General features: G+C 41.5%; 1 protein-coding gene across 4 annotated transcripts; it reads left to right on the forward strand.

Moving 5' to 3' along the window:
- The first annotated feature begins 444 nt into the window (after positions 1–444).
- On the forward strand, positions 445–15885 carry ogg1 (8-oxoguanine DNA glycosylase). 4 transcript variants are annotated; one of them, XM_004914114.4, is made up of 8 exons: positions 457–600; positions 4564–4674; positions 4839–5236; positions 5896–6075; positions 10230–10408; positions 10735–10882; positions 11404–11453; positions 14731–15885. In XM_004914114.4, exons 1-8 carry the CDS (start codon positions 479–481, stop codon positions 14836–14838), a joined length of 1296 nt encoding a protein of 431 aa, XP_004914171.1. In that variant the 5' UTR covers positions 457–478; the 3' UTR covers positions 14839–15885. The 4 variants fall into 4 exon arrangements, with proteins under 4 accessions (XP_012817155.2, XP_017949188.1, XP_004914171.1 ...); XM_018093698.2 differs by having other exon boundaries at positions 499–580; XM_018093699.2 differs by lacking the exon at positions 11404–11453 and having other exon boundaries at positions 456–600; positions 14731–14810.
- The last annotated feature ends 8857 nt before the right edge of the window (positions 15886–24742 follow it).

The raw sequence follows: 24742 nt of genomic DNA on the forward strand, positions 1-24742 counted from the left end.
TTTCCTTATTGACATCACTTTTGCAGGGAATTGTGGGATTGGGAGGATGCAGGCTGAAGGCAGGATGAGGCCAGGCGACTACTGTTACATTTTATTTGAGTCACAAAGTAGCCAGCCAGACCAGCAGGGGAACAGGGGGCGGGGCTTAGGGAGCTGTTCCAAACCATATTATTACATTAAAATCATGAAAAGGCTGCATTTTATTTGTAACTGAAAAAGTTATTTGAAATTGTGTTTACTTTTCAAAAAGCTTAATTTGTGTTTGGGTGGAGTATTCTTTTAATATCTTTTTATTGAAATATCCCCACATTCTCATTATAGTACATTAGTACGGCTTATGGATCTTTTACTGCAAAAGGTCCCAGACTAAATCCACTGATGAAGGGGAACTTGTCTAATGCGGTTCACTGAAGCGTTACTAAATCACCTAAACCGCCAGTAACAAAAGGGAATCTCCTATAGTGCCTCAGCGCCACGCATGCGTACAGAGCGCAACGCAAGGATACACATGCGCAGACTGTACGACGACTTCCCGACAATTATACAGCGGGCCGGGACTTTGCAAGTCCGTGAGAGATCGGTAGGAAATAACGCCAAAAGGTGGGCTTGCAAAGTCGCTTCACAGAAAAGAGGCCTTATATGAAAGCTTAAAATCGTTTTGTTGCCCATTATATTGCCGCCTCTGCTTGTTTCGCGGTGCTTCGACAAGCTGAATCGGGACTGTTACGTGTTTACCCGGTGGTTTCTGGGATATGTAGTCCAGATGTCTTTCTATGATGTGGCCGCGTTAGTGTATAAAACTACATTCCCCAAGATTCAATACTATATAAAAGGTTAACCCCAAAACGCGGGAATTTGCTGTGACATACAATGGCTGGTCTTGTTACTACGATGTAGGAGTTGGGGGGCTCAGCTTATATATAATTATATATATATTTACTATGTTTTGATTAAGTGTGTGGGGAGGGAGCAGCATTCTAAGTACCTTATACGTTATTTTGTTGCAAAATGTGGCTAGGGCTAGGGTGACCTTTTCCTAATGTCCAAAACACAGTCACAATGTGTACAAACAGTTACTATGCATTTTAATTTATTAGATTACAATAATCAAATTACAGTGTTTAACCATTTTTATGGTAAAGTGAAACACTGAGAATATACAAAATCTGTGGTGGAGGCTGGGGGCATTTTTTATTTAAATAAAAGAAAGACCCCCAAGACCTTCCATCCTAGGCACAGACACTCAGGTGCCTTATTATAAATACTCCCCTGATAGTACTCCCCCTAATAGTGATATCAGGAAGCCGTGTGCTGCGTGACTTATTGGCAATTTACGTGGCTGAACAAAAATCAGTGTAGTCTTCAGCATGCATATAAATTCATTGCTTTTTAGCCTACTTTGAAAAGGCATTGTTGGCATTAATAAGCTTTTAAATGCCATCTCCAGGGACATTCAGGGATCCCAATCTTGCCAGGGGCTCACATACACAATCCCCACATAAGGTCCTGTCCAATGGGATAATTATGATACTGACCAGCCTACATTAGAACTGCAAACTCATTTATTAAACTAACATAATCAGCTACATGTACATCTATTCATATGCATCATCATTTTACAGAGATTTTAGTCCACTTCCCACATATCCGGCTCCATTTGCACAGAGGTGGATGCTGCACAGTAATTTTGATATATAGACAGATAGATAGATAAGCCCCGGTATGAATGGATTTTTGCTTAGCTAAAAAATAAATAAATAAACTCCAGTTATGATGCTTTTTATCATTTATTTGAACATGAAATGATGATGCACAGGACATGCCAATGGGTGATAAATTGCTGCGAGTAGAATGAAGCCGCCATGGCCCAGTGGAAGTCTGGCTGGCAGTATAGAGAGGCAGCAGTTAGAATGCATGTCTTATTCCCATGGTTTTATAGCCAATGTGCACTGTGGTTTAGGTACTGCTAGTCATTCATTTATGCAATTAAAATGAGTCATATAATGGGGTCTTTTAATTTGATATATAGACATTTAAATACAATACAGGTGATCCATTATCCAGAAACCCGTTATCCAGAAAGTTCAAAGTCACAAAAAGGTCTTCTCCCATAGACTCTATTATAGGCAAATAATTCTAATTTTTAAAATTGATTTCCTTTTTCTCTGTAATTATAAAACAGTACCTTGTACTTGATCTCAACTAAGATATAATTACCCCTTATTGGGGGCAGAACAGCCCTATTGGGTTTATTTAATGGTTAAATGATTCCCTTTTCTCTGTAATAATAAAACAGTACCTGCACTTGATCCCAACTAAGATATAATTACCCCTTATTGGGGGCATAACAGCCCTATTGGGTTTATTTAATGGTTAAATGATTCCCTTTTCTCTGTAACAATAAAACAGTACCTGTACTTGATCCCAACTAAGATATAATTACCCCTTATTGGGGGCAGAACAGCCCTATTGGGTTTATTTAATGGTTAAATGATTCCCTTTTCTCTGTAATAATAAAACAGTACCTGTACTTGATCCCAACTAAGATATAATTACCCCTTATTGGGGGCAGAACAGCCCTATTGGGTTTATTTAATGGTTAAATGATTCCCTTTTCTCTGTAATAATAAAACAGTACCTGTACTTGATCCCAACTAAGATATAATTACCCCTTATTGGGGGCATAACAGCCCTATTGGGTTTATTTAATGGTTAAATGATTCCCTTTTCTCTGTAATAATAAAACAGTACCTGTACTTGATCCCAACTAAGATATAATTACCCCTTATTGGGGGCAGAACAGCCCTATTGGGTTTATTTAATGGTTAAATGATTCCCTTTTCTCTGTAATAATAAAACAGTACCTGTACTTGATCCCAACTAAGATATAATTACCCCTTATTGGGGGCAGAACAGCCCTATTGGGTTTATTTCATGGTTAAATGATTCCCTTTTCTCTGTAATAATAAAACAGTACCTGTACTTGATCCCAACTAATATGATGAATCCCTATTGGAGGCGTAACAAGCCCATACTTGAACACCACTCTGCTAATTGTTTGCACACATGCATTTATATATGGAATTCCGTTCTATAAAGATTTACAGGACAATCTTGCAGAATATGTTGGCACTTTGATATACAGGAGACAGTTGCAGTCAAGGGAACTTTTAGCAGTTTACAGTGGTGGAAGTAGATGTTACTTGTCCACATAGCAAATTAATTTTTGTGTTCCCCAAAAACTTCAGAAGACTACCTGTTTTACCCATATATATTTAAATTGCTTATTAATTTGGGCTGAATATGCCCCCACCTCCTGCAGCTGCAGGGTCTGCTTGCTCTATACCGGTTAATTCCAGACTTTTTAGGTCCAAGTCCCATTTTAAAGGGGTGTTTAATCCTTAACTTTTAGCATGTTGCAGAATGCCCTATTGCTAGCAATTAGTTCTTAGTTTCTAGTTCTTGCTTCATTTGCCTTCCTTTTTTACATCTTTTCGGCTTCGAAGTGGGACACTGACCCCAGCAGCCACAATCCTTTTGCTCGGTGAGGCTACAACTTTACTATTATTGTTACTTTTTATTTATCTTTATATTTAGATCCTTTCATATTCCAGTCTCTTGTTCAAACCACTGCTTGGTTGCTAAGATGAGCAAGACCCTTGCAACAAGATAGCTGCGAAATACCAAACTGGAGACCTGCTGAACAAAAGGCCAAATAACAGGAAAACCATAAATAATAAAAACCAATTGCTAATTGTCTTAGAACACTGTCTATGTCATACTAAAAGAAAATCTAAAGTTGATCAACTCCTTTAGGATCGTTAGCTAGTAATAAGGTCCCAGACCTTTCTGCATCAACCATTCGACCATGACTGCTGTATATCAATGTCAACAAATAAAGTCTTAGCCCAAACTTCATCATAACCAACCTTTAAGTTGGGCTTGTCTTTACGCTAGCCCCTCCCAGGTTCTGCCCCACAGTTTGGAAATGATTGCTCTATAGTTACGCCATTGGCAATTCGCTTCACTTAGTCATATGACCAAGCAGCATCAGTAATAACTGATGGTATATCTAAGCACTGCTTATTTGGGGCATTAGATACCCCCTACATTAAAATATAAGAACATTAGAAAAAACTCAAGGCAACAAGACAAGTGCTTTTTATAGAGGTCACGCAACTTCTAATGTGTAGTATATATTTAAAAGTACCGAGTACAATTTTTTTATAATACAGAAGTTTTGTTCAGGCATATTAGACATGGCTAATATATATTATAAATTATGCCAATGGCATTATATATAAAGATATACACATTCTTCGTCACAGAGATTGCTGATCCATCTCATCTCTAAGTATCTACGTATGCACAATTTGATCTTGCACCTCACATATTTATGGGAATACCAGCACTCTCAGGATTTAAAATATAAAATCAAAAGTTTTTTTTATTAGTGGATCGACGTTTCAGTCGCTTAATAGATATATATGTACAGGTTTATTGTGTCATTTGTATGCTGTATCTTAAACATAATAAACTATTTCCTTTTTTTGTTTGCTGCAGAATGCATCACCGCACTTCAGTCTCAAGTTCCCCAGCTTGTTGGCGTTCCATTCCATGCCAGCATTCTGAACTTCGACTGGACTATGTGCTGGCTTGTGGACAGACTTTCCGGTGAGTGAGATCTTGAATTTGGTGTGCATAAGAGCTGCCTAACTTTTAATGTTTTTCCAAATTGACAATGATAAGTCACTCAATATGTACTTAATGCTTTATGTCTTCTAATGTTATTGCATTTCTTAACATCCCGTTATTACAACTTTCCTTTGAATCCCCAGGTGGAAGGAATTTAGCCCAGGCTACTGGACTGGAGTCTTAAAAGGGCGGGTGTGGACTCTGACTCAGACAGATGAGCATATCTGGTACACTGTGTATACCAACGACCAAAGACCTGCACAGGATTCTGATGAGTCGAAAGTCACTACAGAGCAAAATGATAGGCAACATAGCGCTAAGCCATGTAAATTGCCGAAAAAAAAGATAAAAAAGGAAGAAATAAACCCAGAAGATAAAGCGATAACTGGAGATTGTCCGCTCATTTGTAAAGATACAGACTGCAAGAAAGACCAAGAGATACTGGAAGACTACTTCCAACTCAACATCAGTCTGAGGACACTCTACCAGCATTGGGAGAGCTCAGACCCAAACTTCCAGAGAGTCGCACAGGATTTTCCAGGTAACAGTTATAGTGTTATATTGTTGAAAAGTTCACATATCATAGTTAGCTGAGGTTAAAAGAAACTGTGTGTGAATCCCTGGGTGCGTGGGTACTGTGTGTGAATCCCTGGGTGTGTGGGTACTGTGTGTGAATCCCTGGGTGTGTGGGTACTGTGTGTGAATCCCTGGGTGTGTGAGTACTAAGTGTGAATCCCTGGGTGTGTGTGTACTGTGTGTGAATCCCTGGGTGTGTGAGTACTGTGTGTGTGTGAATCCCTGGGTGTGTGGGTACTGTGTGTGAATCCCTGGGTGTGTGAGTACTAAGTGTGAATCCCTGGGTGTGTGAGTACTAAGTGTGAATCCCTGGGTGTGTGTGTACTGTGTGTGAATCCCTGGGTGTGTGAGTACTGTGTGTGTGAATCCCTGGGTGTGTGAGTACTAAGTGTGAATTCCTGGGTGTGTGAGTACTAAGTGTGAATCCTTGGGTGTGTGAGTACTAAGTGTGAATCCTTGGGTGTGTGAGTACTAAGTGTGAATCCTTGGGTGTGTGAGTACTGTGTGTGAATCCCTGGGTGTGTAAGTACTGTGTGTGAATCCCTGTGTTAGAATACTGTGAGGTTGATCCTTGGGTGTGTGAGTACTATGAGGTGAAATCCTCATTTGAGGTTATATTTCCAGGTATTCGAATTTTACGCCAGGACCCCACAGAATGCCTCTTCTCATTTATTTGCACCTCTAATAATAACATCTCTCGCATCACGGGTATGATCGAGCGAGTGTGCTGCTCTCTGGGACAGCGTTTGTGCCAGCTGGACTCTGACGTGTACCACACCTTCCCAACTTTACAGGAATTGGCAGGTAATTACTGTTGTATTCTGGACACAGTATTATAAAAGAGGCTCACAGCAGCTGGTAGTGGAACAACTTTACTTAGAACAAAACATGGCTGAACTGCCAACAAGTTGGGAGGAAGGAAAGGATAGACAGGCAATGCTAGGGGAAACAATTATTAGCAGAACCGGATGACACATCTCAGTTTTGTACATGTAACAGCGCCATCTAGTGATCACACATTAACAGACAATACACAACACCCCTCCCCTCCTAGATAACATAATCCTCTAGGTAGCGGGGCTTTTGAATGGCCCTTCGGGGCCGCTCCACTGGGACACTGATAACCTCTCCTTGTAGATTGGCCTCAGTGTTTTCGGGTACCCTCTCAGGTACATCTGCTGTTTGTTCAGCTGCAGGAATCTCTTCCTCTGGAAAAGCTAGAGGAGTTAAGTCACTTTGCAATCCAGACTGGCCATGGTTACCCTCAGTGTTAGGACAAGCATTGTCCCCTAGTCTGCTCCGCAGCTGATCAACATGTCTTTGAATAACACGGCCATCCGCAATCTTAACCTTGTATGAGACAGGGCCCGTGGCTTCAACAATGACTGCTGGTATCCATTTTGGTCCCATTGCATAATTTCTGGCATACACACTACTACCTGCTTCAAACATCCTCACTGTAGAGGTCTGTGCATTCTTATGGAATTTATCTTCTTGTTTATTTTGTAAATCCGAAGCCAGGTCAGGATGCAGTCTGTCCAAACAGGTTTTAAGACGTCGGTTTATCAAAAGTTCTGCAGGGCTGCAGCCAGTGCTAGTAGAAGGAGTTATATGCTGCTGCAACAGAAATTTTGCCAGTCTATAATTCCAGTCACCATCAATTATCCTTTTTAAGGCATCCTTTGTAGTCTGTGCAGTGGCTCAGCCACAGTAGCTTTGTCTTTCAAGAAGAAATGGTAGAAATTTAATAGGCCAAGAAATGCTTGCAGCTCCTGTTTATTTTTGGGAATTGGAGCTTCATGAATGGCTTTCACTTTTGTATCAGTTGGATGTATTCCATGTGCATCAACTTTGTATCCAAGGAACTCAACACTTGGTACCCCAAAAACACATTTTTCTTTCTTAAGTTTTAATCCAGCATCTGAAAATCGCTTTAATACTGCTCTCACCCTTTCAGTTAATGATTCCACAGAGTCTGCTCCAATGAGGACATCGTCAAAATATGGCACCACCCCTGGCAGGCTGGAAAGAAGGTCATCCATCAATTTCTGGAATACGCCTGGTGCAATGCAAACGCCAAACTGCAATCTAGTAGCTTTAAATGCTCCTTTGTGTGTGATAATTGTTTGTGCATCAGCTGCTGCATCATCCACCGGCAACTGCTGGTATGCTTGCGCTAAATCAAGTTTGGCAAATAAAAAAAAAAAAAAATTTTTGCCAGGCACTGCACCTGCCGACATTTAATCTTTCTGCCGACATTCGTTCAGTATTCGGCCAAATCCCTTACAATGGATTTGGGGGTTCAGCCAAACTTGAAAAACTGGGTTTGGTGCATTCCTTCTTAAAATTCTTAATATCTTAATATACCATAATATCATGCCACTCTTGTAAAAGTCTGTCATTAATAAGCTCTATTTCCTTACTTGATATTGCATATACAGGTGTGGGATGCCTTATACAAAAGCTTGTTATCCAGAAAGCTCTGAATTACAAGAAGGCCATCTTCCATAGTCCATGTTAATCGAATAATTCAAATATTTCCACATTTTCTCCTTTTTACCTGTAATAACAAAACAGTACCTTGTACTTGATCACAACTAAGATATAATTACCCCTTATTGGGGGCAGAACAGCCCTGTTGGGTTTATTTCATGGTTAAATGATTCCCTTTTCTCTGTAATAATAAAATAGTACCTGTAATTGATCCCAACTAAGATATAATTACCCCTTATTGGGGGCAGAACAGCCCTATTGGGTTTATTTAATGGTTAAATGATTCCCTTTTCTCTGTAATAATAAAACAGTACCTGTACTTGATCCCAACCAAGATATAATTACCCCTTATTGGGGCAGAACAGCCCTATTGGGTTTATTTAATGGTTAAATGATTCCCTTTTCTCTGTAATAATAAAACAGTACCTGTACTTGATCCCAACTAAGATATAATTACCCCTTATTGGGGGCAGAACAGCCCTATTGGGTTTATTTCATGGTTAAATGATTCCCTTTTCTCTGTAATAATAAAACAGTACCTGTACTTGATCCCAACTAAGATATAATTACCCCTTATTGGGCGCAGAACAGCCCTATTGGGTTTATTTAATGGTTAAATGATTCCCTTTTCTCTGTAATAACAAAACAGTACCTTGTACTTGATCACAACTAAGATATAATTACCCCTTATTGGGGGCAGAACAGCCCTATTGGGTTTATTTAATGGTTAAATGATTCCCTTTTCTCTGTAATAACAAAACAGTACCTTGTACTTGATCACAACTAAGCTTCATCAATTTATATTGGTTTCAAAACAATCCTATTGGGTTAATTTTATGTTTAAATGTTTTTTTAAGTAGCGTTAAGGTATGGTGATCTACATTATGGATAGATCCCTTATCTGGAAAACCCAGGTTCTAAGATTTCTGGATAGACCCCATACCTGTACAGACATTAAAGTGATACTGTCAGTATTTATGTAATGCCATCCCTAGCACCCAATATCCTGTCATATATTTGAGGCTACAGCCCTCTGATTTTCTAGGCTGCAGTCAATAAAGGGCAGTGCAAGATACTATCTCAATCTCAAGCCATATACCTTGAGATTAAAACATAGCTTTATGGTACATATTTGCTGAAAATAGCTGACCATGACCTGCTTCATTTGCCAGCATCCATCAAAAGCATTTATTGATGAAAAACAGCTGGATAGGCATGGGTTTGTAACCCTTAAACATATTATATAAGTTAATATATTCTATTACAGTGCTGTCCAACTGGCGGCCCGCGACCCCCCTCTGTGTGGCCCCCCACCTGTCTGGCTGCTTTGATGGCTTACCTTTGTGTAAGCTTTAAATGGTATGAGTACTGTGATTAACTGCCCCCCCTGCATGGTTCTCACCTCAGATTCAGGCTGTAATCAGGCTGTATTGTTTAAATATGTAATCCCCTGTGTTGTTCACACCTTTTAATCTCTGCATTGTTCACCCCCTGCAGTGTTCACACCTCAGGCTCAGACTGTAATCACCCATATTGTTCCCCTGTTCACACCTCAGGAGCAGTAGAAACCCACAAATAATCCCTGCATACTACAAAAAGAACATATACTGAGGTGGTACTGCAATTAAAAAGTTTTTTAATATATAGTTATTGTGCAGACTGTAGGAGCAGTGCCAGCATTGTGTCACTGTAGGCTGCCTGTGTGTGCCATACACACAGGCAGCATAGGGCAAGCAGAGTATGGCACACACAGGCAGGGTAGGGAAGGCAGAGTATGGAACACACAGGCAGAGTAGGGCAGGCAGAGTATGGCACACACAGGCCAAGTTTGGCACAAACCAGCCAAGAATGGCACACACAGTGAAAGTATGGCACACGCAGGCAGGGTAGGGAAGGCAGAGTATGGCACACACAGGCAGGGTAGGGAAGGCAGAGTATGGCACACACAGGCAGGGTAGGGAAGGCAGAGTATGGCACACACAGGCAGGGTAGGGCAGGCAGAGTATGGCACATACAGGCAGGGTAGGGAAGGCAGAGTATGGCACACACACACAGGCAGGGTGGGGCAGGCAGAGTATGGCAGGTTTTTGCTGTACTACAACCATTAATATGGGTATGGTCATGTGATAACATGGGTGTGGTTTCAAGTGGGTGCAGTTTCAAAAAGGGGAGTGGTCAAAACTGGCTTCCATTATCGGCCCTCCACCACGTAGGTCGGAAAAATTCCGGCCCTCGGTACAACAGAAGTTGGACAGCACTGTTCTATTACATTTATGCATAGTTCAGTCTTAACAACTTTTAATGCAATAAAAGAAAATTAGTTGAAGAAAGTTTTAAATGTTCTGAAGGGATATTTATAGCATTAATGTTTTGGGGGATATAGTGCCCGAAAATATTAACCCACCTGTCAAAGAGTTACTGTAAGATGTCGAGTATATTAAGGGCCATTGGTTTATATCTTGTAGCGGAAGGCACAGAGGCCAAGTTGAGGGATTTGGGCTTCGGGTACAGAGCCAGGTTTGTCAGTGAAAGTGCAAGAACCATCTTATCCAAACATTGCCCTGACTGGTTGGAGAGTTTGCGTCTTGTACCCTATGAAGAGGCAAAGACTGCACTGTGCTCCCTGCCAGGGGTAGGAGCTAAGGTGAGTGCTTTCTTCAATCCTATTTTGATTTAAGAAGTGTGTCTATAGCCAATTATGCATTGATTGGGCCGAAGTAGGCAGAAGTTCTGGAGCCCTTAGGGATTTGCAAACCTGTGCTTGCATAGCAGGGTGCCCACATCCCGCCCCAGCCTGCTTCTCATGAATGCAGATAGTGCTGTACTCGCAGGTAGTACTAGGTGCTTACACTTTTTGTACTTACTTTACACCTTGTCCCACATTTAGTAAATTACGCATGATGATATATAAAATACATGCCCAAATCCCTCAGCTTACTGCTTGCAATCTAAATTGTACTCTGCTTACAGGTGGCAGACTGCGTTTGCCTAATGGCCTTGGATAAGCCAGAAGCTGTGCCTGTTGACACCCATGTTTGGCAAGTAGCAAAGAGAGACTACTTGCCCCAGCTTGGTAGTGGCAACAAGACACTGACAGATCGAGTGTACAGGGAGACAGGTAAGCGCCAATTATTGGTTACAGCATTGATACAGCACATTTGTTTCCTTTGCCTTGCTGTTTTCTTGTCTTACTCTGCAGAAATGTAAACAACAGGTTTCAGATGGAAATTCTGAACACTGTGTTCTGAAAGTTCTCTAATAAGGTTAATTAGAGTGTCAGCCATACAGCATGACAGGGTAAGAGGAGTGAAGGAGACCTAACAATTTTTCTGACCTTAAAAAGTTATAGGGGCAGAAGTACAAGAGCACTAAGGCCCACAGCCATTGCCCCACTGAGGGGAATGGTTGCGCTGTGCACCCTGTGCAGATATAAAATTTGACACTCTCTGCACTCTCAAACAAACAAATAGTATTGATGAGAGAGTCCATTTGATTTATAATGAAAACAGCAAGGTAATCCTAAAAAGAATTCCATAAATACCTGACTTTCTGTAAAGGTTCTGTTTAATGTAACTCTGCTTGTGTTTGTATCCTTCACACATCTGTATTCCATTCTTCCAACATGTTATCCTTTTACAGGAGATTTTTTCCATAATTTGTGGGGACCCTATGCTGGATGGGCGCAGTCGGTACGTGGCCAGTGATTTATATGTATTTATGTTCTAAATTACTTTCTCTACTGAAGTTAAATTAATTATCATCCATCATCTTCAGGGAAATAGTGCCCCTAGTGGTCAAAAATACATGAAATGTTTAAAGGCTCCACCTTGCTATAATGTTTGATCAAAGCATTTCATGAGAGTACTGGTAGAGAAGATTAGCCCTACAAAGGCAGGTTAATGATGACTTGTAAATATTACATTCATTGGTTTCTGTGGTCAGAAAAGGGTATTATCTGGATTGCTTTCTCCATTAATAATAAAGATTCATATATGGCACTAATACAGTATGTGCATGAAATCTTTCTCAGCAGACAGAGGGGGTGAGGGCTGCCTGTTGTCTGCACATTGCTCATTAGCACTTAAGAAGGCTATAATCTGGAACAGTTAGAAATAGCAAAACTGATGTGTGCAAGGATTTCTTTTATTTCTTTCTTAGGCATATGCTTTCATTTTCTATACTCACAAGTCGTTAAAGCTGAAAACCACCATAGCATTCATGTACTTTTCGTTCTTCTCTAGAAAAGCTTTGATGTTGTTTTAGAAATAAAAAGCTACCCCAAGGGCGCTCTGCAGGGGTATAATTATAGGTGATGCGGAGCAACTTGCACAAGAGGGGCCCATGTTCTTAAATATTATTTTCACTACAGCAGTTTAAAAAAAAGAAACATGGGCATTGAGAGGCAAGGAGATGGGCACAGGCCACAATTAAGACAGCTCTGGAGTCTATAACCTTTAGCTTCAATGGTTGTCTTTTTATATTTTAGCTACTTTGGAGGTTTAACCTAAGGTCAGTGGCCAGCTTAGCTAATTACAAGGATGTAGGAAAATATGGGATTATTAGTCATTTAGCTATGGTTTCAAGAATATCTGGGACAGCAAATTATTTTTAACCCAGATCTTACCTTAATTGTGCTTCAAGCTGGGCTTTGAGTGTATCTATAAAAAAAATAGGCATTCTTCCCATATTATACCCTAGCCGGCCTTAGGCAGAGCCTGTCCAGTCATCCCCCTGGGAGGCAGCCCCTCAGTTTGGGACCACTGTTCTAGTTCCTCATCTTGTGCTCACAAGATTCACTCCACTGTTATAGAGCAGTATTTAATATAACAGGTATACTAACACCACAATGAGAGGCCAGGTACTTTTTTTAATTTAATTCCAGTGCATTACTACCAGGAAATTGCACAATTTAAAAGGAATTATCAGTGTATACATACTGGAGTAATTTTGAATTAAATCTCAAAGGGAAATCGAAGGTAGAAATGGTGGGGAAAGGAAGAAAATGAAAGAAAGGAGGAGGATAAGGGAGATGGGGAGAAGGACATTAGGAGAGAGAAAAGCCAGAGATGCTGGGGATGAAAGTAACAGAACATAGAAATATAAAATTAATGACCAGTAGTTGCAAAAATAATTAAAAAAATAGAATTTTTAACTTATGAAATATCATCTATGGCCAAAAAGTCAGTTTAGAATGTCAGGTAAGTGTGTTTACAGAGCTTTAGAGAAGTGTAGTCACAGTAGATTCCTATAAGACATAAGTATTCCAAACCTTTGCGATTTTGGCCATGCAGCCCTTGCTGAGAATACTTCAGTTGCAGGGAGCTCTTGCTGCACAAGTTCTATACAGAAATTTAACATAGAGGGAATGCTATCTTTTAATTTTGTAGTCACAGCTACAAAGTAAAGTTCATTCAGGTCTACAAAGTCCCGTATCAGATTCAGTAAGAGGGCCATAGGGTGACATTTTTGAATTATGAGAGAAATCTATAAATTTCCATCCAAGACGACCTTATTTGAAGGTCCCCCCTTAAAACGTGATTAAGGGAGATAGGAAGTCTGTCAGTATCGTCTCCCATTGCTACAGTATAAAATTTGGTATGTTAATGGCCCATTTGGTATAATGGTATAGAACTTGCTTTATGGTTTCCTTACCTAAATGTATATAGTGGGTGGGCCCAGTAAGCCCAGTAACCAATGGAGTTTTATTTAAAGCTGCTTAATAAATTATTTAGAAATGCAAATGGTAGACTATCTCAATACAGAAATTTGGCTAGGAATTTCATTTTGAATGAATTGATTTTGCCGTTTAAAGAGTTTAGAAAGTTTTTTATGTTGCATCATAAGTGGTTCAGTATTTAACTACATACATTTTGCAGTCTAAGGATGGATATATATATTCCCTAATATTGTATTGTATTAATCCGTTTCAGTGAAAATAAGGTCTCTGTTGAGAGTCGAGAAGTGACAAGTTTGGCTTTGATTATTTAATCCTGAGTATAAACCTTGTGTGTTTATTAAATGGAGCGCTTGTAGGAGGGCAGGGCCCGGGTCGTTTATGTATAACAGACAGGCATCTGCATGAAGAGAAATCTTTTTCCTAATATTACCTAGTTCAAAGCCACAGATTTCTTCACTCACCCTCATCAGACAGGCCGGAGGCTCCATGACTAAGGGAAAGAAGGCCATGGGATAAAGGGCATCACTGCCTCGGGTTTCAGCAAAGAGCAGTGAAGGCTTGTCAGAACTCTGGCTGCTGGATTTGTATATAAAGCTTGAATCCAAGTCAGGAAGGGATGATCAAAGTCCGCTACGATCAAATTCAAATGCCTTCTCATTGTTGAAAATTCTTCTCAGTATTATCAAATGATATAGTCAAGTTAGCATAGAGTCTCCTAATGTTGAGATCTTGTGCTTTGTGGGGGATGAAACTAGAGAGGTTATGGCTAAGTTGAGGCATCTAGCAGGTGTCTTATGTAGTGTTTTTGAATATGAGTTAATAAGAATGATTGGTTGATAAGAGGAAAGTATTACGTGATTTTTTGCAGGATTTAGAATGAATGATACTAAAGCTTCTCTAAAAGAAGGAGAAAAGACATTTGAGGTTACAAATTGAAGTTTTGGAGTGTTCATGTTTAATACAAAGAAGTTGGTTATGGTTTTCAATGTCTTCATGTTTGTCTGGATTTGTGATCCAGGGGTTTAGCCTACATGTCACTTCTCTAGGACCTGGGACAGTCTGCCATGTAGCCGAGCATGGTCCTGGGGCTACTTTAGGGAGAAATTCTCCTTTAATATATTTAGTGGACATGTCAGCTGAGGCATAAGTGAGATCAACCCTTGACATAGACCCTCTGGAGTAACAAAAAAAACTTTACAAAAAAAAGGATTTCTTGCCCTCAAAACAGGCATGGAATGTTTATGTTCACTATAGCTTTAGTGAAAGACCTACCTTTATTTTATTTCCAGGTCTTGTTCTGCTCTGAGCTCAAGAAATTTCACGATTCCACAAATCACATCAAACCAAAGGTGAACCGGAAAACTCAAAAGAAGAAAAAAACAGCAAGTTCTGTATGAATTATACATTGGCATTCGTTTTTTACAAACAAATTGTATATTGATATTTTTTAGTATTTTTATATAAAATGTGTTCAAATGAATTATACGCTAACATTACAACTTGTTGTTGTTTAAAGGGGAGTGCAGCTGGGCGTGATCACCTGTGTGGCAATAGCTTGTATAGGCAACAAGGTTTTTACCTCCAAACTATCTTTCCACCTTTGTAACCTCGGGGACACCTCAGGCTTGTCCACACAGAAACAGATACAGATACGGGTACAGTGGGACTTTTAACTGTACCTTGCGCCTTGTTAGACAGTTTAAGACTACTTTAGCTTAGACACTGACATCAATAAAGAGCCCATAAGTGCTGCGGTTCTCAACCTGTGGGTCAGGATCCCTTTGGGGGTCGAACAACCCTTTCACAGGGGTCGCCTAAGACCATCGGAAAACACATATTTCCGATGGTCTTGGAAATAATTTTATTGTTGGGGGTCACCACAACATGAGGAACTGTATTAAAGGGTCGCAGCATTAGGAAGGTAGAGAACCACTGCTTTAGTGGATGGGTAGCAAGTGTGTGTATTTTTTAACATTGGCATATATAATGTCTAATCTAATGCAGTGACCCTGAGAACATGGATTGTGATGTTTGGGACAGACAAAGGCAATGTTTCTTTTTTTAAAAGATTCTGCCACTAGACTGAAAATGCAGTGAAATCCTTCAGGCAAATCCCCAAGGAAAAGGCACTGCTGTAAGACATGCGTGTCCAGACTTTGCCGACGTGGGGATTCCTTTTAGCGAAGTTATCGCATCAAGGTCTAAAACCAAAAGCGCTATTTACACTGCAATGGTGAAAGAATTTCCCCAGAAATCTAAATACAAGAAGGCACCCAGAAGGCTCATCAAATGGAGTTTTTCTAGACTTTCTATGATCTACTGGTCACTCAAGATCTACTCATCACCTTCTACTCCTAACTTGTTCACTTGTTCTCTGCTCTCACATTTGTTTCTCTCAATTGCATATGACTGTAGTGCTATATAAATAAATACAATACAATCAACCTCTTGGCCTCCCTGTTGTAAAGCTTCCACATGGAGTTAAAAGGCAGCCCTCTCACCATTTTTGTCTTACCCCTCCTACCCCTTGATAAACTACATTACATTGAAGCACATTGTCCCTGTAGACGTCTTAAGGCATATATGTCAAACACATGGCCTGGGGGCCAAATCCGGCCCACCTGGCTGTTGTATGTGGCCCTTGGTGAGTGTGTCTGACCATCCAGCCTGATCAATTTCTATTTTCCTCACATAGTAACTAAGACTAAGGGGTATATATATCATGCTGTGTAAAAAGTGGAGTGAAGCATTACCAGTAATGTTGCCCAAGGCATCCAATCAGAAATCAGATTTCAACAGTAGCAAAGTATCTATTGGCTGCTATGAGCAACATCACCGGTAATGTCTTACTCCACTTTTTACACATTGTGATAAATATACCCCTTAGTATCTTACTAAGTGTATTAATAAAAAATTTGGCCCGCGATTTAGCCTGTGTTTTAGATTTCGGCCCCCTTATGTGATTGAGTTTGACACCCCTGTCTTAAGGTCTAAATCTGACCTAAACGAGTTTATGGCAGGAGAATGCAGTTACAGAATCCTTGTCAGCCCATCTTGATAAACTACACTAACTTGGAACAGATAATATCCCTAAACTACTCTGAATCTGCTGTAGGAGTCTGTGGCAGGAGAATGTCACCCTCAGCAGCATGTATATGACTAGCAGCTATCACAGTCAGCTGGTCTATGGCATAACCTACTTTCCTACCAGTAAAGGATTAGTAACCTTTTAAAATAAGTGAATGTAAAAATGATAAGAATACTATTCTAAGCACTTTTGCAATTTACATTATTATTATTATTTTTTTTAATTCCAAGATATTATGGGATACATGAACTGTTAATATGAATGAATTTGGTTACAAAAGTAACCAGTCAAGGAAGTTGTCAGGAGAAAGAATCAGGGCTGGTCTGATATTCTTCTGGTTAGGAAAGATGTGAGAAAAGTTATCTGAGGTTTCTAATGTTTTTCCCAACCAGTAGAACATCAGCCCAGCCCTTTTTCTTTCTCCTGACAACTTTCTCGACTGGATCTTGTTTGGAAACAGACCAGCAGGTGGCGCTGTTGTAACAGAATTCTGTATTCACAGTATATCCTTTAAGATCTTTGAATTACAGAAATAAATGTGAATATAAATTGCAAAAGTGCTTAGAATAGCACTCACATTTACATATACTATATATTCTGTCAAGTGAAGGATAATTCATTAGAGCACTCACTCCTCTATGTAATAATAGGCACTAGTGCAGTAACCCTAGAAGCCAATAAGATGTTGAGGTGCTTTTAAACAGGTGATCAGTAATGCTTCCTGTTGATTGGTTGCTGTAGGTTACTGCAACCCAGGCAAGCATATTGCCATATAATATATAACCCCATTAGTTTCCCTTTAATATCCTAAACTGTACACAGCCACAATATATAAGCAGGATTTTTCTTCCATCTCTTGCCCTATAATCACTGCATTTTTGTTACTGCTCATAGGCTTGTGTTGTGCTGTGTGCTATTCTGGTAGGACACGCATCTGTTATAAACACAGAGTAGAGCCCTATATTCATAATTAAAAGGAATACTATAAATACTTGATCATGAAATAAGGAATGCAGAAAACATTAAATATTTGGCTGATAGTTTTTAAATCCTTTGCTCTTTTTGATGCGCGTAGCAGGGGTCCTTGGACTCCTGAAAGCAAAATTATAAATGTTAATTCACAGGCAAATAGGACGCGATTGTCAGCAATTGTTCGGTAAATAACCACTTTAAGCAACAAACAGCAACTCTCTCATTATCTGCTGCCTCAGGGCTAATTACAGCCCACACAAGGGCAACCACTAGTTTCTTATTCTCTTAATATTAACCTTTCTTTTGCATCTGTTCAGCCCTTAAAGAGACAGTCAAAAAGATTAATATTTTATATTTCAGGGCCCAACAGTGATGGCACCTTCAACCCACAAAGTGCTAACCTCTGCCTGATACTGAATTGTCTATCTACAAGTTACCCGGTCTCTTAGGCACTGTCATGAACACGCCACTCTCAGACGCCCATGACACTGGGATGGGGAACAAGGGGTTACACTCAGTCACCTTTCACACAGGTTAGACTAACATCAGGCACCCCCAAACACACTACCGCCCCAAATAACTATCTGCTGCCACCATCTATCATTAACAGGCGATAGAAACCTAATTACACACATATATCACGTAGCTTTCTCACTGTAGTTAGGGTTACAGTGGTGTGAAAAACTATTTGCCCCCTTCCTGATTTCTTATTCTTTTGCATGTTTGTCACACAAAATGTTTCTGATCATCAAACACATTTAACTATTAGTCAAAGATAACACAAGTAAACACAAAATGCAGTTTTTAAATGATGGTTTTTATTATTTAGGGAGAAAAAAAATCCAAACCTACATGGCCCTGTGTGAAAAAGTAATTGCCCCCTGAACCTAATAACTGGTTGGGCCACCCTTAGCAGCAATAACTGCAATCAAGCGTTTGCGATAACTTGCAACGAGTCTTTTACAGCGCTCTGGAGGAATTTTGGCCCACTCATCTTTGCAGAATTGTTGTAATTCAGCTTTATTTGAGGGTTTTCTAGCATGAACCGCCTTTTTAAGGTCATGCCACAACATCTCAATAGGATTTAGGTCAGGACTTTGACTAGGCCACTCCAAAGTCTTTATTTTGTTTTTCTTCAGCCATTCAGAGGTGGATTTGCTGGTTTGTTTTGGGTCATTGTCCTGCTGCAGCACCCAAGATCGCTTCAGCTTGAGTTGACGAACAGATGGCCGGACATTCTCCTTCAGGATTTTTTGGTAGACAGTAGAATTCATGGTTCCATCTATCACAGCAAGCCTTCCAGGTCCTGAAGCAGCAAAACAACCCCAGACCATCACACTACCGCCACCATATTTTACTGTTGATATGATGTTCTTTTTCTGAAATGCTGTGTTACTTTTACGCCAGATGTAACGGGACACGCACCTTCCAAAAAGTTCAACTTTTGTCTCGTCGGTCCACAAGATATTTTCCCAAAAGTCTTGGCAATCATTGAGATGTTTTTTAGCAAAATTGAGATGAGCCATAATGTCTTTTTGCTTAAAAGTGGTTTGCGCCTTGGAAATCTGCCATGCAGGCTGTTTTTGCCCAGTCTGTTTCTTATGGTGGAGTCGTGAACACTGACCTTAATTGAGGCAAGTGAGGCCTGCAGTTCTTTAGATGTTGTCCTGGGGTCTTTTGTGGCCTCTCGGATGAGTTGTCTCTGCACTCTTGGGGTAATTTTGGTCGGCCGGCCACTCCTGGGAAGGTTCACCACTGTTCCATATTTTTGCCATTTGTGGATAATGGCTCTCACTGTGGTTCGCTGGAGTCCCAAAGCTTTAGAAATGGCTTTATAACCTTTACCAGACTGATAGATCTCAATTACTTTTGTTCTCATTTGTTCCTGAATTTCTTTGGATCTTGGCATGATGTCTAGCTTTTGAGGTGCTTTTGGTCTACTTCTCTGTGTCAGGTAGCTCCTATTTAAGTGATTTCTTGATTGAAACAGGTGTGGCAGTAACCAGGCCTGGGGGTGACTACAGAAATTGATATTGAAATTGAAAATTGAAATTGATAAACCACAGTTAAGTTATTTTTTAACCAGGGGGGCAATCACTTTTTCACACAGGGCCATGTAGATTTGGAGTTTTTTTTCTCCCTTAATAACGTAAACCTTCATTTAAAAACTGCATTTTGTGTTCAATTATGTTATCTTTGACTAATAGTTAACGGTTTTTGATGAGCAGAAACATTTAAGTGTGACAAACATGCAAAAGAATAAGAAATCAGGAAGGGGGCAAATAGTTTTTCACACCACTGTATTTTCCACTAAGAGAAAGCCTATATACGTTACAGAGTTATCTAATGTGTCCCCCTGAGGTAAGAGTTTGGAAAATTGAGCACACACCCCAACAGAAATCGGGACCCCACATATGAACTAAAGAACCATTACCGTATGCCATTACCGTATGCATGAGGAGGGAGTGGCCAGGAACTTGTCCCTTTGGACCCCCTGTAGAGGGCTGCAATTCTCAGGCCAGTTGCTGTCATATAATATTGGTAGTTGCCAGTACCCAATATTATTATGAAAATATGGGCTTGCTTTAACCCATATGTGGGCGATCAGAATGATACCAAACATGAGGGGTGTCTCATGTCCCAGTCCCCCAGAAACTATCCCTCCTAACTGGTGGGTATAGGCAGTCCCTGTTTGGTATCATTGGGAAGCATGGGACCTCCTCATAACCAATATGTGATTTATGAGGATGTGAACCCTAAAGCAAAGGAGATATGGATCCCTTTCTATAATCCATATTTTCTCATGGCTGTCACCTCCTGCTGTTCTTAAGTCCACAATTGCCTTTCTTTTATCAACAGATCAAAGAAACCAATGGACTCATTGGCCTGGCTCCGCATTGAGATAAGTCAGATAAGTTTGACACCTTCCACAGTCCCTTGTTGCGTATTTAATTAATTAAGGGTCTCTTGTGGACAAAAGCAAAATGTTGCCAGTTTTAACACTGGACATGCCAGAGAAATATTGTCCTGGCATGACAGGCACGATTAAACAGGGGCTTATAACTTACATCAGAATAAGCTTTAAATGCTAATTGCTGTCAGCAAGAAAATATTTAGCTGAAAAAATGAATCACCAAAGGCAGAAGGCCTTGGAACTTGTTCAGTGGAACATCATTAAGGAAAGCTATAAATCATTATCTGTAGAGATGTTTTCTTTGCCATAAAACTGACACTGAACTGAGATCAATGAAGAAGCATTTAACCCAGAGCAAGGAATATTTGGCCTAGGTCACAGACACGCATGCTGGTGTAAATACGTACAAGTACTTTATGGCTAATGCCCCGCGGAGAGATTAGTCGCCGGCAATTATCTTCTCCGAAATGCCTTTCTGCCGGCAACAAAGTGAATCGCCAGTGGAAAGGCATACGCGTTGCTTTGTTTTTCCGAAGTCTCGTGAAGTTTCCTCCTGCAGGCAACGTCGCAACTTCGGACAATAACGTTATGCGCAAGAACCTTGCAGCCCTTGAATGGGCAAGGTTCTTGGGAGCCCTGTACTTATCCAACTGTCAGGGGTTGCCTATCAGATTTCTTTCTGCCAACAGAGTGGTGATAATCCCCTGGTACTGGTGCACAAAGCTTGAACTGACATTACCTTAGTGTTCCATGCAGGTCAGCTTGAATAACGTCTCCTACAAACAATAGAATAACATACATAACATAAGTAGCCTTCTCTGGGAATATTATGTATTATGTACCATTTTTCTACAGAATAAGGGTAACTTAATGAATGTCTTATATAAATAGGCTGATGTATTTTTCAACAACCCATAATTACAGTTACTCCATTTATCATGTTACTATTGAGCTCCGGGCCTATAAATAGAATTTCCTTTGTCTTCTGATACTGGAGCCTAAAATCTGCAATGTTGGAACTGTCATTTAGATTGTTACTTAATCCTCTCATCTTGTGTTTGCCGTTTAAGTACATTCCATAGAAACACAGGATTTAAATCCATACAAGAGTACCATGCCACCCACTCTTCTGTCTGTTAGTTACACAATTCTAGTTTCTGTATGAACCATCCTTATCTAGAGAGATCTGTGAGCTGGCACTGCGACTTCCCCATCGGGTATTCTTTAACCCAGCATCAGCAATTATATTTTTAATGGTGAATTCTTTTTAGACCCGGTGCTTCAATGGAGAGGCCCATTGCCCCAGTCACTAACATTCCTTAATAATAGATCCCATCCCCTGGATATTAGGATGCATATCTGAAAAAAAATTTATCAAATAGGGCTGCAGCTCTTGACTGCGCCTTCCTCTATGTTTCCACCTCAAACATATGCTGTCCTCATTATTCTTAATTATCTATGACCTGATCTGACTTTTAGAGCTAGGAACACTAAGGGGCACATTTATTAATGTATGAATGCTCCGAATTCAACCTTTTTCATACTGAGCGTATTTTCTACAACATTTTCGTTTCGTTGCGCGACTTTTTGTACTTTGTGCCGAGTACGAAAGTTTAGGATTCATTCAAGCTTTGGTATGGTGACTTTCCTTGGGCCAGGTTGGAGCTGCAGAGTGCCATTGAGCCCTATGGGAGACTTTCCTTGGGCCAGGTTGGAGCTGCAGAGTGCCATTGAGCCCTATGGGAGACTTCCCTTGGGCCGGGTTGGAGCTGCAGAGTGCCATTGAGCCCTATGGGAGACTTTCCTTGGGCCGGGTTGGAGCTACAGAGTGCCATTGAGCCCTATGGGAGGCTTTCCTTGGGCCGGGTTGGAGCTACAGAGTGCCATTGAGCCCTATGGGAGGCTTTCCTTGGGCCGGGTTGGAGCTGCAGAGTGCCATTGAGTCCTATGGGGATCAGTTAACATGTGCTTACACAGTGAAAATAGGTTCTTGCAGCCCCAGGTGCACACTGTCCCCACTACCCGGGCAGATAATTACAAAAATGAAGAAAACAGCAGGACTCCGGTTGTTTTGAAAAATGTGAATCTTTACTCAAGTGCCAAAAGGCACTTCATTCAAGCTTTGGTATGGTGACTTTCCTTGGGCCAGGTTAGAGCTGCACAGTGCCATTGAGTCCTATGGGAGGCTTTCCTTGGGCCGGGTTGGAGCTGCAGAGTGCCATTGAGCCCTATGGGAGACTTTCCTTGGGCCGGGTTGGAGCTGTAGAGTGCCATTGAGCCCTATGGGAGACTTTCCTTGGCCCGGGTTGGAGCTGCAGAATGCAATTGAGCCCTATGGGAGGCTTTCCTTGGGCCGGGTTGGAGCTGCAGAGTGCCATTGAGCCCTATGGGAGACTTTCCTTGGGCCAGGTTGGAGCTGCAGAGTGCCATTGAGCCCTATGGGAGACTTTCCTTGGGCCGGGTTGGAGCTGCAGAGTGCCATTGAGCCCTATGGGAGACTTTCCTTGGGCCGGGTTGGAGCTGCAGAGTGCCATTGAGCCCTATGGGAGACTTTCCTTGGGCCGGGTTGGAGCTGCAGAGTGCCATTGAGCCCTATGGGAGACTTTCCTTGGGCCGGGTTGGAGCTGCAGAGTGCCATTGAGCCCTATGGGAGACTTTCCTTGGGCCAGGTTGGAGCTGCAGAGTGCCATTGAGCCCTATGGGAGACTTTCCTTGGGCCGGGTTGGAGCTGCAGAGTGCCATTGAGCCCTATGGGAGACTTTCCTTGGGCCGGGTTGGAGCTGCAGAGTGCCACTGAGCCCTATGGGAGACTTTCCTTGGGCCGGGTTGGAGCTGCAGAGTGCCATTGAGCCCTATGGGAGACTTTCCTTGGGCCAGGTTGGAGCTGCAGAGTGCCATTGAGCCCTATGGGAGACTTTCCTTGGGCCGGGTTGGAGCTGCAGAGTGCCATTGAGCCCTATGGGAGACTTTCCTTGGGCCGGGTTGGAGCTGCAGAGTGCCATTGAGCCCTATGGGAGACTTTCCTTGGGCCGGGTTGGAGCTGCAGAGTGCCATTGAGCCCTATAGGAGACTTTCCTTGGGCCAGGTTGGAGCTGCAGAGTGCCATTGAATCCTATGGGAGACTTTCCTTAGGCCGGGTTGGAGCTGCAGAGTGCCATTGAGCCCTATAGGAGACTTTCCTTGGGCCAGGTTGGAGCTGCAGAGTGCCATTGAATCCTATGGGAGACTTTCCTTGGGCCGGGTTGGAGCTGCAGAGTGCCATTGAGCCCTATAGGAGACTTTCCTTGGGCCAGGTTGGAGCTGCAGAGTGCCATTGAATCCTATGGGAGACTTTCCTTGGGCCAGGTTGGAGCTGCAGAGTGCCATTGAATCCTATGGGAGACTTTCCTTGGGCCGGGTTGGAGCTGCAGAGTGCCATTGAATCCTATGGGAGACTTTCCTTGGGCCAGGTTGGAGCTGCAGAGTGCCATTGAATCCTATGGGAGACTTTCCTTGGGCCGGGTTGGAGCTGCAGAGTGCCATTGAGCCCTATGGGAGACTTTCCTTGGGCCGGGTTGGAGCTGCAGAGTGCCATTGAGCCCTATGGGAGACTTTCCTTGGGCCGGGTTGGAGCTGCAGAGTGCCATTGAGCCCTATGGGAGACTTTCCTTGGGGCAGGTTGGAGCTGCAGAGTGCCATTGAGCCCTATGGGAGACTTTCCTTGGGCCAGGTTGGAGCTGCAGAGTGCCATTGAATCCTATGGGAGGCTTCCAAAATCATGCACAGAAGGATCAAAGTCAGAAAGGTTTTCCCGCCACTTACGATCGTTCGGATACGAAAATTTAGTGACTTTCAGATCGCCAATACAATATTATCATGACTTTTCCAATTTTTTCCTAAGCATTTTCGTGATATTTGCGATTATCAGAAATTATCGTATCCAATGCAAATTTTTCCCATTTCAGGATTCGAACTTGTACTTGATGAATGTGCCCCTATGGTTCTGAATTGTTTTTGCCCTGAAAAATGGCAGCCATACATGGGCAGCCTGGTATTCTCTCCACCAGTTTGCCCCATGGACAGAACTGAAGAATAAGGGTCAAGGGGCCACCCTTTCTATTTTTGTGATCATTTAGGAAGTGAATTGGTAGTCTCACATAGTACATCGTCAGATAACATTTTTATACATGTCCAATTCTACGACCAACTGATGTCCAGATCAATATTCAGGTACTATGGATAAGCAGGCCACTATAAATGCACAGACGTTTTATACAATCTTATCTGCAATATCAGTGACAACGAGCCCAAACTAGGGCACAAGCTACGCTAAATAGTTTGTCAAATA

The sequence above is a fragment of the Xenopus tropicalis genome, chromosome 4, assembly GCF_000004195.4.
Source record: "Xenopus tropicalis strain Nigerian chromosome 4, UCB_Xtro_10.0, whole genome shotgun sequence".
Taxonomy (NCBI): Eukaryota; Metazoa; Chordata; class Amphibia; order Anura; family Pipidae; genus Xenopus; species Xenopus tropicalis.